Source organism: Eurypyga helias, unplaced genomic scaffold, assembly GCF_000690775.1.
Source record: "Eurypyga helias isolate BGI_N326 unplaced genomic scaffold, ASM69077v1 scaffold44330, whole genome shotgun sequence".
Classification (NCBI taxonomy): domain Eukaryota; kingdom Metazoa; phylum Chordata; class Aves; order Eurypygiformes; family Eurypygidae; genus Eurypyga; species Eurypyga helias.
Window position 1 is genome coordinate 1 of NW_010225822.1, and position 19,854 is coordinate 19,854.

The 19,854-nt window shown below is 42.3% G+C and overlaps 1 protein-coding gene across 1 annotated transcript; it reads right to left on the bottom strand.

Moving 5' to 3' along the window:
* Positions 1-450: 450 nt before the first annotated feature.
* On the bottom strand, positions 451-18,766 carry NPC1 (Niemann-Pick disease, type C1; the record flags this gene model as incomplete). Its single annotated transcript, XM_010150738.1, is given in 22 exon segments — positions 451-564; positions 1,482-1,713; positions 2,549-2,749; positions 3,118-3,247; positions 3,769-3,884; positions 4,497-4,687; positions 5,106-5,195; positions 5,768-5,905; positions 5,995-6,122; positions 6,853-6,967; positions 7,653-7,835; positions 8,246-8,435; positions 9,378-9,480; positions 10,434-10,534; positions 11,092-11,318; positions 11,701-12,071; positions 12,701-12,777; positions 14,689-14,938; positions 15,496-15,663; positions 16,488-16,663; positions 17,252-17,358; positions 18,626-18,766. Coding segments are annotated over 22 exon segments (3,549 nt in total), but the record flags the coding sequence as incomplete, so codon positions are not given.
* Positions 18,767-19,854: the final 1,088 nt, after the last annotated feature.

Here is a 19,854-nt window from a genome sequence, read left to right on the forward strand (position 1 = left end):
CTGGACTCACTCCAACCAGTCTCTTATAGATCAGTCTGTTCTAACCTACTCACACTGCTGACATGACCATACCGCCAAAATACTGAGCCCTGCTCGCATTCCCAAGGCTTCAATTGCATCCCGTATTCACAACCACCTTTCTGAGTCACCTCTGAGTATTTGGAAGAAGTGGTCTTAAATTTAATGGGACAATCCAGGGTTAATCCAAACTACTAGTTCAGCTGAGGCTTTTAGCTCTATTACTAGGCAGCAGTAACACCAGACTAAGAACCAAGTCTTGATCATGCCTGTTACCAGCAGAAGCCTAGGGTGACCTCTAGGTTTTAATCCAGTATTCCAGAAAGAAAAGGCAAGGCCATCCTTATGACAACTTTAAGGATATTGGTAGGGTCCGTAAAGTTGTTACATGGCTACTCATTCCCCCTCCGCCCCCATACAGTAGCTACTCACCGAACTGCCCATGTGAGACAGAGCTTCTTCTGCACGCTCTACTCGACTGCCCTTCGTGCTGACCGTGAACGCTCTCGTCACGTGACTACAGAATTCCACAGCAATACCACAACTCTAGGGTTAAGAGAAACATGCATGGAAATATTGTTTAGATGAACACGCTGACGGTAAGGTCCCTACCTGGAACTCCAGACAGGCTAGAGGGGATCTAGCAGCTGTGTTCGCTTCCCAGGGTGAAAACGGAGTCATAAGCTCTGCGTTATTTGCTTCCCAGAGGCTGCTGCAGGTACCACATGGCATTCTGCCACCAGTCATTGCTTTAGAGTAACACCGACCACGTGTGCCGATTCAGTACCATAAAGACTCGGCCGGGTCTAACGCTTCGCTCTAACCTCGAGAGCGAGCCCTTTCAGTCAGTGTTGCGAAGGGCCATTCAACAGTCGGGCGAGTCCAAGACTTGCCAGCGGGCGGACTGGCACGAGCAAACGCCTGGTTGTAACGTGGGGCGGCAGTTCACTCCTAACTCGGTCAGGCCTATGATGAATCTCTAGCAAGTAACCTCAGCCAGAGCTCCAGCACCCCGCTATTAGCAGCCAAGTTCCGCAGTGTTTCACCAAGGCATACTCTGCCCGAGTGGTTCCTGTGTAAGCGGATGAATTACCAGTGCCAGCACGTCACGGATTTACTCCGTGGAACGTAAACACGTCAGAAACCTTAGCACTCGCCTATGCATCTTTCCCTTGGGCGTGAACAACCTCTGTCGATGTGCAGCAGCACGCAGCAGCAATACAACGCTTGCTGCACGAGACCACCACCAGATGCAGCACAGCTTGCAGTACTGATAGAGCAACTGAGCTAAGACTGGTCGTGACAACCAACCTGTTTTCGACACCCCACCCAGAGGTATTAAGTAGTTCCACTACTGTCCAACTGCCTGTCAAAATACTACTCAGCATCACGGTTGCCATACCCACGAGACAGAACTGGTCAAGACTTGGAAACCAAAGCCAAGGGTTGGCTTGTAAACTTACCATGACAAGATTCACTAACGAAACCGCATTCAAGCTGATGCCCCAGAGCCACATCACTCCAAACATGTTGATGATGATCATAGCGATAGTTACTGACACTACAACAGCCGCCCACACTTCAAAACCAAGCAGCACAGTTGTCACCAGAAATATTGATCCCAAGGAGATGCAGAGGTTAAAGATGGCATCATGCACAATGGTCAAGTATTGTTCATAGAAGACATAAAACACACTGTGGAAAGAGCAGGAGCTGTAGTTAGCCACCTTCCTCACTATTTGCCAATATTCCATTAGCTTCTGTGCTAAGGACAGAGTAGTTCCCTCCTTAGAGGTCACGAAAAGGAACTGGCTTCCTAGCATCAATGGAATGACTCCTATGGAACACTGGCTGTTAGGACAACTCTTCCCTAACGCTTCAAATCAAGGTTGTATCTGGAAGTCAGGGTATTCCCACACTTCAGCATAGGCAGCTACAGTAGTTGCCAGACAGTAGCTCCTCAGCCTGATCGTGGTATCTGTAGGAACTAGTGCAGAGGGTCTGAACTGATTGATCATGCTGTGAGACCATAAGGATGAACAAGATTCTGTGAAGCAAAGAGGGGTATTTCAGCTGTACAGACACCAGTTCCTTCAGTGGGGCACTCTGGATAAGAGTATTTAGTATGATAACTGTCAATATTGCTTGTGTAATACTTGTGCATCACTGCTGCCTCTGCTTTAAGTAACCAAAGTCTGAAGTCAATATGTTCACACTACAGCTCGTGACAACCCAGACCAACGTATCTGCTAAAGAGAGAACTATTAAGCCCTACCGTGAAAGCTAGGAAGCGCCCAAGCTGAAGGCAGAGCTACCCTTGCGGTGAAGGACAGGTTTAAGTTAGCTATCAACCACAGTAAAGAAAAGTTAGTGCTGGGGATGTACGTTGTGTTTTTGTGGTTCTACTAGACATTCCAGAGTCTCTATAACCCCCTCGTAGACAACACTCAAGTCTTATTATTAACCAGTATCTTTTCACAGTTCCTCAAGTTGAAGAGTTTTCACCAAGGCAAGAAAGATCTAAGCGTACCTGTAAGGAAACACCCGGTAGTTCTTCTCTTTGATGCCCATGGTTTCAGTGATGTTATCCGCTATATCCCGAGCTTTCTTCATGGCATCAATAAAATCGGATGATGTTTTCAGTACAGTATGGTAAGTCATAAAATACGTAGCTCCAACATCAGATTTGTTGTTTATAAAGTTGACAGCAGAGTTATATGCAGCATGGCCTCTATATAAACAGAGTAACAGTTCAGGTGTCAGTGAGCACCATTCGAGTGTTTCTAACAGTTTCCAAAACGGCTAAAAGCTTCAGAGCACAATACATTTCAAGACTGCACAGGATATACTAGAACAGACCGACTACAGAGGTTGTTCCTCTTTGTACAAAGGGAAAGCTGCTGTTCCATTTAGTTCATAATGCATTTGTTTTCCCAGTTCTGTTCCAGAAAAGTCCTGGAGAACAGATGAGATGGCAGTTTGATGGTTTTCAGAAGGACTTTAGATATCTAACCCTGCAGACATAAAATTCAGTCTGCCAGAGCAACTATCTCTGCCACACTAGTCAAAGCAAGACACAGAGGATGATGTGGCTCCTACCCCTTGCCGCATTTAGGATTAGGGTTGTCCGACAGGAACATTGGCAGAAACGTCATGAAGTCTTTGCCCTGCGGTCTCTGCTTGCCTTCTTGAGTCAGCGGTCGACAACGAGTGCAGGATGGATCGGTGACTGAACAAATACAGGAAGGTGGTCAGCGACAGGATCAAGTATTCTTTGTCATAACACTAGTAACTTTCAATACTACAGGATACAATTCCATAAAAAAGTATTTGCACTGATCAGCCCTGAAATTCTGTATTAAATTTCTAGTCTTTTACTTACTACCAAGGCAAGAGCTACCTGAGAACTCAGATTTTTGCACTACCTACCTTAGACCTGATAAGGATTTATACCAAAGTGAGGGATCCAAGCAAACACAGAGCACTAATGGAACCAGCAGAAGGATCAAAGTTTTTCCAACAGGTTACTTTTTGAATAGTCATTACACTATCTGTCTAGGTAGGCTGTCCTCAACCTGCAGCATTCCAGCAGAACGTTTAAGTTCACTCAAGCAGTAGTTCAAACAAGTGAGAGGGCGAGGTGCCTGCCCACAGCAAAAGCTATTCACCTGACTCATACCGCGATAAAGTGTTTTGGCTGTGAAACATATAAACCAAGGTAATCCCCCAGTGACAAAACGGTGCCAATACCTGAAGCATTGCAAAACTGGCCAGTGGTATTGTAGACTCGGCAACAGGAAGACTGCGGCTTCACCCAGTCAAAGTAGTCATCGATCCAGGATGACGGGGCATAGCCTATCCTTGTGCTAATAAAAATGCAAGGTGTCCATCATCAGTGGTTGTGCTTCATTCCAGAACATAGGCCCTTGATCTCTCCAGTGCTCACTCACACCATGTCAACTGACTCTGCTCCAAGTTACTTAGCTCTCCATGTAGTCCCTGCACCAGTACCCCATCCAAGAGCCAGTCTTGCTCTTAAAACTGCAGCTAAGAAACAGCAGGAGCTTCTTCCCTGCATTCAAGTCCCACTGCCAAGCTCAGCTTTCCATTCCCCTGCCCACACTACGCCCCATCCTATTCCAGATGCTGTTGCCTGAAGGCTCCTCCTTCAGCTAAGGCTGATGTAAAACCACTGAACTGCAGTGGAAGGATTCAGAAAGACTCTTCAGTTGTTACATGCCCAGTTCCTTGAAGGATCAATCTCTTTTTCCAAACCCAAGTACATCAATATATCCCACCATTCCAGACTGGTTTTATCCTCATTCTAGGAGATTGCCACAGCTTCTTCCCTCCCCACCCTAAAAACATAGTATAACCAAGTACAATAGACAATTGACAGCTGAGCTAAATTAAAAGGCCACACTGGTCAGCCACATCTCTTCCATGTGACTATGCAGAGAAAAACATGAAAGACTTACTAGCTACCAATTTCCGCAGCATTGAAGACTTGCTGGACAAGTGAATCATTATTACATCCCATTCCACCACACACCATGTTCTGCCCTTCCAGAGAGGTGTAGTTGTGCCCTTCTTCTAGGACGAAGTAGACAGGAGGACCTGCATGCAGGTACTTGCTGAGGTGGCCGAAATAATCCATCACATAGGAGTCCTAAAAAGCAGAGTTTTGAGTTACCACTACATAATGTTAAGGCAGCACAAGACCAGAAGGTTTCTGTTCAGCCACAAATCGCTGAAGAACAACATGATCTTAAAGACTTGGGGTGGGGGGGTGGGTGGTGGTCTCTTCTCCCAAGTTACAAGTGATAGGACAATAGGAAACAGCCTCAAGTTGTGCCAGGGGAGGTTCAGATTGGATATTAGGGAAAACTCCTTCACTGACAGGGTTGTCAGGCATTGGAAGGGGCTGCCCAGCGAGATAGTGGAGTCACCATCCCTGGGGGGATTTAATAGGTGAGTTGATGTGGTGCTTAGGGTAGACTTGGCAGTGCTGGGTTGATGGTTGGACTCTATGATCTTAAAGGTCTTTTCCAACCAAACCAATTCTGATTCTGTGATTCTATACTTACATCTGGCATCGAGAGAGACTGATCCAGTCCAATCTCTACGTTGTGTATGACCGCTGTACTGAACGACAGGACACCCACAAACATCGCTATCTGTGAACAAGCAAGTTCAGAGGTAAGAACTGTACAGAAGCAGCAAGCAATAGAAGCCATTTACCAAGTTAAACTAGGGCCTTTTTGCACAGCTGCTATTAGGTAGGCTACCTGGGCTTCGCACAACAGCGGTAGGAAAACCTAGCTACTCAAGAGTTCCCACAGGAGCCATAAGGGAAAATTCATACTTGGAAGGCAGCAGTGAAAGATATGGCAGGCACCTGTAAATAAGCACAGCAACCTCAAACTGAATCACAGATTCAGCAACACCGCTCCAGATGAATGCGGTGCAGGGGCCAACATGTGCTGACTTTTGATATATGTCTAAAGCAATTTCATTGTCAGTAATGCAACTCAAATCTGGCCTTGGACAACCCAAGGTGAAACCTCTTATTTATCAGCAATACTTGTGCAGTTACAAAAGTTATTCCAGTACTAACGCTGAAAGCAAAAATCCTATAGGCTTTGGTTGTTTCATAGTGCTGAAAGTTCCATACTGAAGAAAAATCTTCAGGCTCGCTACACTCTTGCTCAGTTTAGATGCCTGCTTACTGTAAACAGAGCACACATACCACTATGGGTCTCATCCAGTCCTTAAGCAGATACGGAGCAAACAGATTTTTGAAGAACAGAAATAAGATGCTCTCTGAACGCTGGACTCCAACTTCTTCATTGCTTTTGATGCAACACAGAATATCCAGTCTATTCCTCTGAAAACAGATTAAATGCCAGATTTAGTGCAGTTGTGTAGAAGATGCCATCAGCGTTACACTGCGGTTATAGGTGCATTTATACTCACCTCTTGACGCTTAATATCCAAGCCCAGGAGACTTACGAAGCAAGTGACTTGAAGAATAAAGTCTATGAGCACAGCCATTCCAGCAAACAGGGAGAATGTGCGAACCGCTGGCATCGTAGACAGTGTCCCTGAAGGAAGTGACCCAGTTTGTTACACAAGCAAGCTCCCTTCTCCCAGAAAGGCATGAGCATTTTCTAGGCAGATACCCAATTTAAGTGTTAGCAGGACAAAGAGCCCCTCTCTTCAGAGTAAAGAAGCAGCTGAGCCAAGCCTGGCTACGACTGCTGTCTTTGGCCTGTCTGACAGCATTAAGGCTGCACGAAGAAGTGACTAGCTTTAAGACACTTCAGTTCCAGTTACTAGTCTTGTGCAGGCTGCATAGGAGGGTAGCTATAAGGAGTGCTGTCAAGCAAGATCTTGCTCCGATATTAAGCCACTCAGTGCAAGTAGGACAAATGGCAAATTACACTCCAAGTAAACAAGTTCATTATGAAAGAAGGCCAAGTGATACTTGAAGGGTAACAACCTAAGATACAACTCCAACATTCCATAGGAGTGAACTTCAAACAATCTGTCATAGGGGCATTTCTCCAAGCAGCAGCAAGGTGACTGAAAGCAATGCAGAAGTTAGCACACCCCAACATTTGATATGTTACTAAGGTTTAACTGTGTCAGTCTCAAAGTACTACAGTGCCTATCCTCAGCAGAGGTTGAGTTAGACTTGTTCACTGCTGTAATCAACTAAGCTAAAACTTCCTCTACAGATTCTTACTTTCTTACATGTTTAGCTTTGCATTTATTCTTGCAACATGCTGGTATGATAAGGCCCTCATCTTCAAACATTAAAAGAAGTCTTACCAAGAAAGAATGCCACAGTCTCCGAAAAAGATGAGAGAAACATACTGGGTGCCACATCTCCCAAGACTCTTCCAATCTGTTTATCCAGGGTTTCACCCTGAAGGCGCTCATCTCTCTGTGTTAAGGCAATAATACATTATAATTAAGAATTATGCACTTTCAAAAGTGCTTTTGTATAGATTAAAAACACCCCACAGCTTTCAAACTTCTAAACTTCTCTTACTGTTTTCACTGCATTAACACAAGTTAGATAAAAATTCCCAGATATTCTCTAATACAAAAGCAGCATGAGCATCCCCTGCTGCCTTGCTTCAAACTTAAAACGCAGTACTAAGTTCAGTACTTCAGCCAAAGCCACACACTTGCCAGGGGCAGTGCCAGTTGCAGGACTTTGAGTCGGTCAAATTAGAAAGCTGATTACCCACTGAGTCTCAGCACTAGAAGTCCCTGGTCTGAAGCATGCAGTGTAGTCCATGATTACTGCTGACAATACACTAAAATTACAAATGATTAAAGGTAGTAGTCAAGTTCTGCAGCTACCAGAGAAGGATGTTAAAATAGTTTCTGGTCCACATCCATGTTAAATGATCAATACCAGGCTCAGCAGCAAGAAAAAGCAAGCATTTCAGATTTTGTGTGTATGTGTGTGAATTTACATATGATCTTGGCTCTCTTCATGACAGAGATATCCGGTGAGAGCCCAGAGCTGCTCAGATTGGGCTGAGCACCAGAATGCTTAAAGGCTTTCTGCTCCAAGCTAACAGTCTTATTTAGAAGAGTCCATATGAAAGAATACGTACCTGAAGTGTCTGGACCATGATGAAAATGTTGTCTACCCCAATAGCCAGCACCAAGAAGGGAATTACTTCTATCACTATTAGTGTCAGTGGGATTCCAAAGTAGCTGAAAATGCCTACAGAACATGCCACTGAGCTCAGTACAATCAGGATGCCTGCAATGCCCAGGGAGATCTTAGAATCCACCTAAAAAAAAGGTTGTAATGACTGTCAGCCAAACCAGCATCACACAGGAAAAGTTATAGCAAAGGTAAAAACCATATTCTCACATTCAGTGTATTTAGTAGAAAGCTTGCTTTCCTGGTTCTTTTGAAGATCCAGGTATTTAAAAAGACCCCACACCTTGAAGCTGCAGGCCTTAAAGCTTAAGCTAACTGCACATCACCAATGAAGACAGCTGAGGCTATGCAGCACAGGAATCGTCAAGTATGACAAGGACAGTGCTGCCCCTAGTTCCTGCCCAAGGATGACTCAGTGCTTTAAGACAAGACTGAATAACACTAGCTTGCAAAAATACTTCAGTCACTTAAAGCTAAGAAAGACTAGTCAGCAAGCTGTAACTTCAGTGTTAATAGCGGTGAGAACTATACACATACCAGCAGTCTTCCACAGCTCTGGATATGTCCCAAAGCTATGGAGATGTACACAAACATTACAATATAGCTTATCAGCACAGTGCCAACATCACTCTGGCTTTCACGATTGATTTCGTCTTCAATACTCCGTTCCGCAGAAAACGATATTGTTAAGTTTGGATTATCATAGCTCTTCAAAAAATTAATAAACCTAAGAAAAACACAAAAGAAGTCAGTCACACCTTAAAGGATAAAACATTATTAGAAATACTTGGAAGTCAGCTGAAGGCAAATTTAAATCTGTGTGGTACAAGAGCGCACGGCCGCCAGACAGTACTTTGAGGGACATTCCTCATTTTAAGAGGAGAGCTGCTGACTACACATTCCTACAACTTTACTCCAAGCACTAGAAATACACTATGCTGAAATACCTTCCATGTTCTCTCTAGAGGCTGAGGACAACAGGTATCTTGCATAAGCTATTTCAAAGTCCAGTTTTCCTCCAAGCTAGGCCTAAAAAGTACACACATGAAATATGACTGCATCTTGCCTGCAGTACTTGAACTATTATTAGGGAAACTGTAATAAGGGCTAAAGAGAGGTGCTTGTGACACGATACAACGAGCGTCTGCCTTAGTCTCAGACTTTCTAGTACAGTCGTTTCCATCCAACCTGTTAGAGCAGTTGACCTGTGTAAGCCATCATCAGCTCCCCAAAACAATGAAGGGGATAAAATTTTAGATCATCCTCTACAAGACTTTTACAAACATTACAGTTTAAGAATTAGAGGGTAAGTGCTGGACCTTTCAGCTGGTAGCAGTGGTCCAGTAGATTGGCTAGACTTACACAGGTAGACTCTCCAAAGTGAAATATATAAAATCCTTTCTAAAGTTACTTGTCAGCAAGTACTAGTGGACTAGATGGTCACTAACCAGACTAGAACCTAGTTCCGCAAAGCGAATGAAGCATGCCAGGTAAAGGGGAAGCCTCGTGACCAGTACAGTCTGTCCCTCACAGGATTTGCTGCTTCTCAAACACCCTTGTAGTTTTATTGAGAAACTGTCAGTGCAGTAGGGGTGTTTTTCATAGAATAACCATTAAAAATGGAGATACAAGTAGTGTATGCATTTCAGAATACAGGAAGCCTACTTACTCTTTTTCCCATGCCAAGGCCTTCATTAGCTTTCTTGAATCATTGTAGTAGTTGTTGACAGGAAAAGTAATAACAAGAGCTGTAGCATTATTATAGTTTTCATCTATAGCATAGGAAAAAAAATGTCAATCACTACAAAATGGAGCTTACATTCCAGTATAGGCAGGTATAATTACATTTAAAATTAGTATTGTTCAAAATAATCCCATCTCCACCACTTCATTAAATGCAATCTGCTTAACAACATTTGAGTCCTCAAAACCACTACTGAAATAAGAATAGCCATTACTGAAGTGAGAAGTTGGCAAGCACTCCAGACTGTACTCCAAAGCAATCATTCATTATTTGCTATGGCACCCCAACATTAAGTTGTTGCGCGGTTAGACAAGGGGCTGCTATATAACCAGTGCTCGTGGCTTCCCATCTGGTGAGAGAACAGAACGTGGCTTCTTAAAATCTGAGTATGCAAGAGGCACCATGTTTAAGTGCAAAAATCTACAGTTTAATCAAGTGCTTGTGTTCAAACTCAGTTTGAGCACGTTTGTGTTTGATATATCTATCAAGTTGTGTTTAACTGGATAAATTGCATCAACAAAACTCTGGCTTCAGAGTAATTATGAAAGGGTTTCCTTCCTGTATATCTTACTCTACTCTTAACTATTTCTTTAGATCAGTGACAAAACTACATTTCAACTCAAAATACACGTGTATCTTGACACGTCAGCTTGGGATATGAAGCATCTTTATCTAGTCTCCAAAAAAACTAAAGATCCTTTAGCAGGCCCAAAGTAGACTGAACACTTGCATACTTGTCAACAAGAGAAGTATGTTCCAGAAACAGACTACTCCAGACATGCCAAGTGCAAGCAGTCTGCCTCCAATCTCAGCACTGATCTACCAGGAAGTTAATTAAAAGATCCTCACGGGAAGTTTAACAAACTCCAGTTCCTGGAGTGCCTGTGAACATGTGTTAAATAAGAATGCACCTTTAATACCAGGGGCAGCACGCAAGCAGGTACTTTGAAGACTTGAAACTGCAACACTTTTGCCACCTACCATCATACCCTCCCAACACCAGCCACGGAAATACAGGTCCACCAAATGTTCCTAAGCAGGGATCATGAAGCAAGCTTGTGTCATTCAGTGATGCTGGAGCCCTAAAAAAAGAGACCACCACCAATAACTGTTAGCTTTTGCTTGACAGGAAAGGCACAGCACCACAGGACAACAGAGTAGACAGCTGTTGTGTTACAACTGACTATCAAGAGAGAAACAAGACAAGACTGCTAGTGATACATTGCCCTTGTGCTGGTTTGCTTGGAATTTAAATACCATTTTAAAGGAGTCGTCCTTATAGCTTGTAAGACAAGGAGTGGCTTCTACCCAGCTGCACTATAAACTGAAGTGAAAGCTTAGAAACAGTCTTCTGTATCAGAATTTCACTTCTCAGAAGTGTTTGAAACATGCTTATGGTAAAACAGCCAGTGCCTCCACCAAACCAAGCTTAACCTGAAACCTGACTAAAATGCAACTCCTGCTGTAGCACCAAGACAAAGAAACAGAAGTAATCTATCATCTGCAGTTCCACATAGTATTGAGAGTTTAAAACAGGTAAGAAAAGGTTCAAGGGGCAGAAATAACTAGCTAGTATTGTTTGCCAGCAAGACAAAGACCGTGTTGGCCTACAGGTAGATCAAGTAACCGTACTGCTTACCGCACGCAGTATAGGAAGTGAGTGTGGTAGTCAGCATAGACAAAGAACTCATCCCCGATAGTGTGATCTAGTACAGAATGACTGTTCTGAAAGTAGTTGAGTACACTCAGTATAGTGCAGTTGTTGTTGTAGGGAGCAAGAGGAGCCAGGCAAATGTCTTTCAGCATTACAGTCTCATTGTCAAAAGATGCAGTTATGTTGACAATAGCATCCTGCAAATCCAGCACCTTAAAAAAAAAAGAGACCATAGTTTAAGAGCAGCACAAAACAGGACTTAAGTGCATACTATATTCCTTTAAGTTTCCAAAGGCAGTGGCACACATCAGTAGAAGCACAGGACTAGATCTCATTATTTCTGTGTTCACACTAAGAATACTTACCGGGACTCAGCTTCCAAGTCTGCTTCTAAGAGAAGAGGTTAAAAGACAAGGTTTTCAGCAAAACACACCTTGTAGTACAATTAGAGGTTTTGGAGTAAGATTAGGGGTTTTAATATGAATACTTAGTGATTGTTTTGATGGATACATGGCATTACTGATGGAAGCCAACTCCATATGGTTATACTCATTAGGTATGTTTACATCTTTGCTCTTGAGAGGTCTCAATTACCTGATGGAGAATCTCTTTTCTAAGTGGAGGCCCAAAAGGTACATCTGCTCCCGATGGGTAAGGTGAGTAGGTGTCTGGACGGCTGTTCGGCGCTTGAATAATGAGTTGTTCGGTACGAAAGAAAGGCCCAAAGTGTGTGTCAAAGTACTCCTTCTCCTTGCGAGCTTGGCTACTTGGGGCTGACCAGAGGTCCACAGGGTTTGTAGTAGCCTTAACATAGACAAAGCCGGAGCAGCACATTGCAATGAAAACCACCGAGAAGAGGATAACAGGACGTGGATTTCTGACACAGAAAGCCCCCCACGATGTGAAAGTCATCCTTAAGCCGTTCTCAAACCTTTCACCAAACCTTTCACCACAGGTAATTTTCCCTGTAAAAGCAAGAAGTAAACAGTAAATGTTTGAGAAGTCAGTTAAGCAGCATTTTCTTGAAGTCCACTAGGAAATATGAAATTTTATCCTAGCTGTTTGTAGGAACTGCCAAAAGCTGTATCCACACAGACCGACCCAGTGACCAGTCCTTGGCTGAGGTCAAGGGGGCAGAAACCAGCTTGTACCTAACACTGCCCCTTCTAACGCAAAGCTCTCTTTGACATCAGTAGGCAGGCAAAAGACACGTAAGTATTAAAAAGAGCTACCTCTGCTGCTACACAAACGAAACTACAGTTCTTTCATGGCCTGCTTTGAATGGATACATGGATGGGTCAGAACACTATCATATTGATTTGAGCATCGTCTTGCCCACTTCGTCCCCAGCTACAAAGCATTCCAGAATTTATTAGCATTGCTAGGCCCATGAACTGTGCAATCAGGGCTTTCAGCATCCAGCAAAAACAGGGCTAGGTACTACTCTAAAAAGGAGATATTGGCCAAAAGACTGAAATAAAACTCTAAGAATGGATTATACAGCCCATAGCTAAAACTCAAGGGCCCATCCACAGGAAGGGGATGCACTTAAGCTGAGTTTCTAATAAATCTATTGCTCTTATCCGAGACATACCATTGTCACGATGGGAACTCACAGAAAAGGCTACATTGCTGTCAATTGGTGTGTACTCTGAGACAAAGTGCCGCCTCCTGCAAGACAAAAAGATGTTACCTCACTACCTCAAAAAGCTATTCTTACTGCAAATCCCAAAAGATGTAGTCCAACACTAGTAATAAATGTGATATTTAACTCCTCCAGAATCTAGAGGAGCCATGTTCCCCTACACCCATCCACTCACAAACTGCAGTCTCCACTTTATGATCCACCGGAACAACTTACAGCCACGTTAGCTGTCTTAATAAACTTTTCCAGTTCTGATCAAGCACGTGTTCTTTGTGGATATTTAGACTGTCAGTAGCATTAACAGCACAGAGAATCTCTTTACACTGATCATAACTTACAGTGATACTTGCATGACATTTCTACACTATAAGTAATTCACTTCATTAGCCAAACTGCTTGTTACACCTACTTTGCCTGAAGAGAGGGGGAAGTGAGGAAGAAGGAAACTAAGGTGTTTGCTTCCCGTCCTGAAGACAGGTGAGGTATAGCACAGCACACTTATGATCCACCTATATTGCTTACATCCATTCCTGATACCCAGAGCAGGAGAGTTCAATAGCCTCCTCATGGTAATCTAATCAGACCTCCTGTTATGGCAGGATGCTCTGGGCTACGAACCAGACCTCTCAAACACCTTCACCATTCCGTGTAGCATAACATGCATGTCACCCAGTAAGATAAGGCTGCTGAGCATGTCATAAGTTCATTGTACCCACTATCCTTTTCCACACAGATTTAATTCTTATTATACAGCAGTTTCAGATTCCTGGTCATAACTGAACAATATTAAAGTTGCACTGAAAAGTACCACCATACATAAGGATATTAGACAGTGAAAGCCTCTGGAAAATGCTAATAAGAAGTATTAATAGGTTTCCACTGCTCTGGATTGCTAGAACACCCACACCAAAGCATTTACAGCTAGTTACCTGTGCACTTTACTAGCGAGTATCACAGCACAGAGAAGCTGGCTTGCTGCCCTCTGCTTTCCAAAAGGCTGTAACTACTGGAAGCTCAGCTCTTTTTTTTTCCAAAGCAGGAGACTAAGGAAAGTTATTCATCACTTAATTTGCAATAGGGCAGTGATTGTTTTGTTACAAGTATTAGTCTACAGGACTGTATTATGATTGCACATTGCTGCCAATACCAGATTTTGCTCTCCCCCACTGATCCTAAATTGAGTTCCTATGATCTCATTATCTTCAAGTCAAAGCCCTAGTGATGCTTTCCCCCTCAGCCAGATCTCCTAACAAAGTATGGTGTGTTACACGTGAAAAGTGTTCAACAGCCAGAAGCAATGGAGGGCTTAATGAAACACTGCATGTGGTAAACAGCAGTCATCACTGGAATTCTCCAGCTCATTCCAATTACAATTTCAGGAACAATTGGTTTCAGGAAGAGAATAGGATTGCACTTTTAGTCACACAGGTTCTCCAAGATACTGGTTTATTAGCGTACCGACCCAGTCCTAAGCATTGTAAAACCCCATAGGTTCCAGAGAAGTTGGACATTTGAGCATGAAGGCTGCTCCTGGAAGGCAGTGCTCTGGTATCTTTAATACACACCATCCAAAAACAGACTGTTGAACTAAGACTTTACTGCAAATAATTCTCAATCAGATGATGCAGATACAAGCATTTCCACAGACTTCTGCCTGCTCTCAAGTTCTTGCTCCTGAAAGCTCTAGATTTGTGTATTTTTGATCCTGTAGCTAGGGATGCTACGAGAGTTGTGCATCAACTAAACAGACTTCTGCATTCACTTTCTACCACATGGTTTTAGGCATTAGAACACTCCCTGTAACTACAAGTACCTGCCACAGAACATGACTTTTGGCTGGGTGAAGTAGTGGACACGTAAGCATTCTGTCTTGGGCAGAGAAAGTTTTCAGGGAAAAGGCAAGTGACTTTCAGAGCTGATCATTTCAAATACTTTACCTGTAACACCATACTCCAAAAACTAGTGCAAAAAACGTGAGCAGAAATCCCATGTAGGAGATCCACATGATGACATACATAGCATCCAAACCAAACAAAAGCCAAGGGGCAGGCAATGGAGGGGGCTGAGGCTTTGGACCGCAAACAATTGAACAGTCCTGACAACTACATGGTGCTGTTGAATCATCCACAGACTCGTTACAGCCTTTGGTAGCATTGTTCATAGGACTCATTCCATGGATAGGAACATCTATGACAAATCACAAGTTGCAGAGCCAGTTTATTACCAAGTAAAAAGATTCAGACATTCACAACACAAGCTTCCCAGTTAAATGAGTTTTATTTGAAAATTCCCATTTATATGAGAGCCCCTAGCATCTATACAAAGTAGCTTTTCCTGGTCTTCCGGCTAGAGCTTCCACTGCTTTTTCCATAACAGGTACTAACTATTTACAATTGTCTACTAACTAAAATGACATATGCTTAACAACTTCCTTACAAAGAAATCCTAAAGGATCAGGCTATCGCCCTAGCTTCCCAGGGAATACAAGCTATGCAGCTGCCTAAGCTGAGTCCATCCCTTAATGAGTTTGAGATCTATGCAGCAAGAACATATACTTTATGCTTGGTTTGTATGCAAAAGCATGACTTCCAAGCAGGAAAAAAAAGATATAATCAGTTTCTTACATTGCTTTGAAAGCCACAGTGCACACATTCATTGCTGAGTAGCTGTTTAACAAAATAATTACTAGCTATAGCACAGTCTTTGACAGAAGATTCAAAGGCAGGGACTATTCAGTTTCTTACCTGAAAAGACAGGAATAATGCTGAAAGGAGTTTGTCCATTGTCTTTATTAAACATGTACTCAATCCAGTTGGTTGCATTGCAGTCCTTCACATCCTTCCCACACAGCAGCCCCAGTGCTTTAACATTACTTGATGGAGCCTCCACATCTTTGCAGGCATTATACATTGCTAGGAAGAAGACACAAAGACAGAAGAGTTAAAACAACATTACTATTGGACTAAGCATAAGAAATAGTTTCCAGAGTTAAAGACTCACCAGATTCAAAGGACATGTTTATAGCTTTCAAAAGGAAACATTAAGATAGCAAAATACCTTTCGGTTTTATTTACAGTATTCAAGGTTACAATGCTTTGTTACAACCACTTTCCTCTGAGTAGGCCAACTGAATCTGCATTACACTAGAACCTAGTTTACTGTTTGAAAGCGAACAGTACTTAAAGTTCCTTTCAGAGAAAGTTCTGACAAATATTTAAGGTGTTTTAGACCTGTAGGTCATATGACTTTCAAGTACCTCATAACTTGATTAAAGGTTACTGCATCAAGTGTACAAAGACTGAATTAATGCTTCGAGCTTGCTATGCAACCAAAATACATGCCACATTTGTTCTTAGAAGAAACCTTTGGATTGGACAAAGGACTAGACACAGTTCACTTCAAGAGGAGTGAGTGGCTTACTATTGTAGCTTGCCAGACAGTTACAGTATCAGGTAGGCTTTGGACATGCACTATTTGGCAACAACTTTGTGTTTCTGAAGTTAAAGTCACCAGGATTATCATTTACCACTTGGAGATGTCTAGTCTCAGCTGAGTCTTCAAAAACAGCTATTAACAATGTTGACCCAGTCAGAAGTTAGTTTTCCAGCAGTTTCAAATAGGTACCAGTAGGTCTCCCTTATGTCCTCAAACTTCACCACACAGAAGGTTCCCCCTCCCAGTTCTTCCTGAGAAAGCATGGGTCTTGTTACCTTCACAAAAGCCTACATTTACTCACCACTTGCAAAACGTTCTCCAATAAAGTACTGCAGCTCCGTAATGCTACTTTTGTTCTCCTTTAAAACTGGATCATAATAAGGTATGGTGCTTGTAACATTCAAAAAGTCAGACTGGTTTGGACTGCAAGTCAGTTCACAGAAGAGGTTTATCAAGTTGTAAAAACACGATGGACATCTGGGAAAAGCCAGCGAACAATCAGATTAAGAGGTACAGAGGCAAGGCACATCAGATTTGATCTACACAGCAGCATAAGCATTCTGCTCAGTGACAGAAGAAAACGTATTGTTAAGTAAAATCCTGCAGAACTTAAACAACATTAGTTCGTGCTTAAAATTACTTAATCCTCATCAGTAGCAGCACTATCATCCACTAGCAAAACTGCCTAGCTCAAATAGCCAGCATAAGCAGGATTTGACTAAAATTTGAAGGAAAACTTCACTGCTGCTAGCAGGAAGACTTCTGTTAGAATAAGACTGAACAGTACTTTGTGTCACCCTCTTCTGAAGGTTTCATTAAGAATACAGTAGCTTGAGACATACTAAAGGTAATGTTTGCCAACTAAAACAATCCAGACTGCAAGGAGTTGTTTCATGAAAATTAAAACCTCCCCATGTGGATGACCAAGTCTCCCCAAGAGCTTGCTCCAATAAGCTTTTAGAGGAAATTAACACCTTTTCTACAGTCTACTTGAACAGAAAAGTCTTAATGTACTTTTTTTACTATGTTACAAAGCTCTAGGTGCTTTGACATTCATTAACATACCTGGAGAGAAACTGCAGGGGCAGCTGCAAGTTGGTTTTCAATGTCTGAAGCTGACGAACATCACAGCAAGTGCTAACATTGCCAAAGAATAAACCTGGACACAGTTCCTTAAATAAAAACAGTATTGAAACCAGGGAGGTGAAAAAGGAAAAGCATGTTTAAGACTTCAGAACTCATTACAGTCATGGGTTCTGCTTCAGTATATTTCAGGGGACAGTAGCTGTTGCTGTGGGAGATACATAAAAAAAAAGTCTAGCCTTTGAGATTCTTCAGAGAGTAGGAAAAAGAATCACTTCTCTTATTCAAGGCATCGCTTCCTTTTTAAAAGCTCCTTCAGATGATCTTTAGTCACCAGGGTCTATATATAGAATGATAATGGTATTTGAGAGGACAACACTTGTTTATCCAAGTTGAAAGTATTCCTGCAGCTTATCCTCTAGAATACCTTCTGGATAATATCAGCTTCTAGAGTCTCGGAAGGCAAGCCACTAACCACAAAATTATTGATTACCTGTAAGAGCTATTTCACATTCAGTCTATAGAAGAGACAAATGTATGTTACTATCAGTTATGCTTTTATTAAATGCAAGAACTGCACATTAAGTCCTCAGAACAGTCCAAAACAGTAGCTAGCTGACCTACATATCTAAGTCACTCCTGCCACCAGCCAAACCACTGTTTAACCGTATAGCCGCTTCACACTTTAGAAGTTTGAACTATCATCTGCTAGAAGGCAAGTCCAGCAATAACATCCCATTTTGTGCATCAAATCCATAAACTCTGTTTTGACTTTGGTTTTGTTCACTTTGACAGCTGAAGCCCAGATAAGAAAATGTGGTCTCACACTAGGCACAGCTATGGAGACTGAACTTTGTTCAGGTTTGCTTCATTTGAATGAGTGTCAGTTAATGCCTTCCTATTTACGGAAGCGGTCAGGAATAATCTTTGATGAAAAACAGTTTAGTTATCCTGTAGAGACCAGAAGGACATAACTGCAGAATGTATCGTAGTTTGGAAGAGTTAAACAGTCTGACTAAAGAGTGCTCAAACCAGTGAGGAGAACACGCAGGAAAAGTGAACCAATCCTGTATTTAAGGTTATGTTTGTGAAAGCCTGTAATCACATGTTTTGCAGACTTCTCATATCTGTGAGCAGCATCTGAAGCATATTACCTTCACACAGCTGGCATTATGAGCTACACCAAAGAAATCAGAGATAATCTGTTCACTTTTCCATCCTCAAATTGTTCTTGTCCTCAAGTTAGAAGAAAGCAGCTATAGGTCACAGCACAGGTCCAACAGAACCCAATACAAAACTAACTCTCCTGCACTTTAGAGTTCTCAGCAGCAGGCTTCCAAAAGAAAAAAAGCTCACCTGCATTAAGTCATAGCCATCCTCTGGTAGTGCTATTGGTGGTCCATCATATGCACAGTTGTATCTCTTGTCTCCAGAAGCAACTCCACATTCCCCATACCAGACACAAAATTGTGGAAGTACCTAATCAACAGGAGATAACTGATTAAGTGCAAGGAATAGTTGACAAATTCTCAGCTGGTGGAGAGTTTGTGTGCTACCATTCCAAAAGTCATTTTAATCCAGATTGGATAACTTGCTGCCGATTTAAACATCAGCATGTACTACATAAAACACCCATGAACAAAAGCATGTTGTTTTGACATGGTGCATACCACCACTGGTCAGCTCAGCTCCCCACCCCCTTCTTTACCCAGTCTAGAATGAGGATGGGCACCCTCTGAAGTTAAGACCAAGTATAAGAGTACTTAAGAAAAGCTTAAATCAATACTTGAAAAGTATATCCAAATATAAGTTGATGTAGAAAATAATTTGTTCATGTAAGACAGTGCAAGTTAAACTGTCACTTTAGGGCACCTGAATCAGTGTACGTGGAGAGAAATGTATTACTTATATAAAATGATGTCCCTTCTTCCTGCCACCTTTTAATCCTTCTTGCAAACTCAGATACCAAGAGTGACAGACTGAGGAAGCAGCAACATAGAGGCTTCTGAAGCAGAACTTGACAGCTCTGCATTCACCACAGAATATCACATATTGTCAAAATCTCAAAGGATGCTCTCCATCACCACTTTCATGCCTAAGCATGCAACATTCAAATAGGCTTACAGTGCTAAATAAGAAAAAAGCTTCAAGTCTCATTTTAAAGATGTTTCAATTCAAGGGGCTACTGAAAAATTTAAAAATTGGTTCTTCATTATGCGCATAAGGGAAATGGAAAAAGAGGACAACAGCACCTTGCAAGTCTTGTATTTTTGTTCAGCAGCACTGAGACATCTCAAATGCTAAACCAAATATTTATTCTGAAAATTAAAACATTAATGCAATAACAAGTTATTTACAGAAAAAACTTTAGGACAGCGTCAAGGTTTTCCTACGCACCTGGGCTGCAAGCAGAAAGCAGGCTGCACAGACACTTAACTACACTTCTCCCAGCTCTCATCAGAAGTTTGCAAGGTACAGTTTGAGAGATAACCGTCCTATTTTTATCTCCTGAACAACCTTGACCTAGCAGTTGTAGAAACACCATATGCTTACACTGCAAGGACAGGCTGCTGTGCTTTGTGATT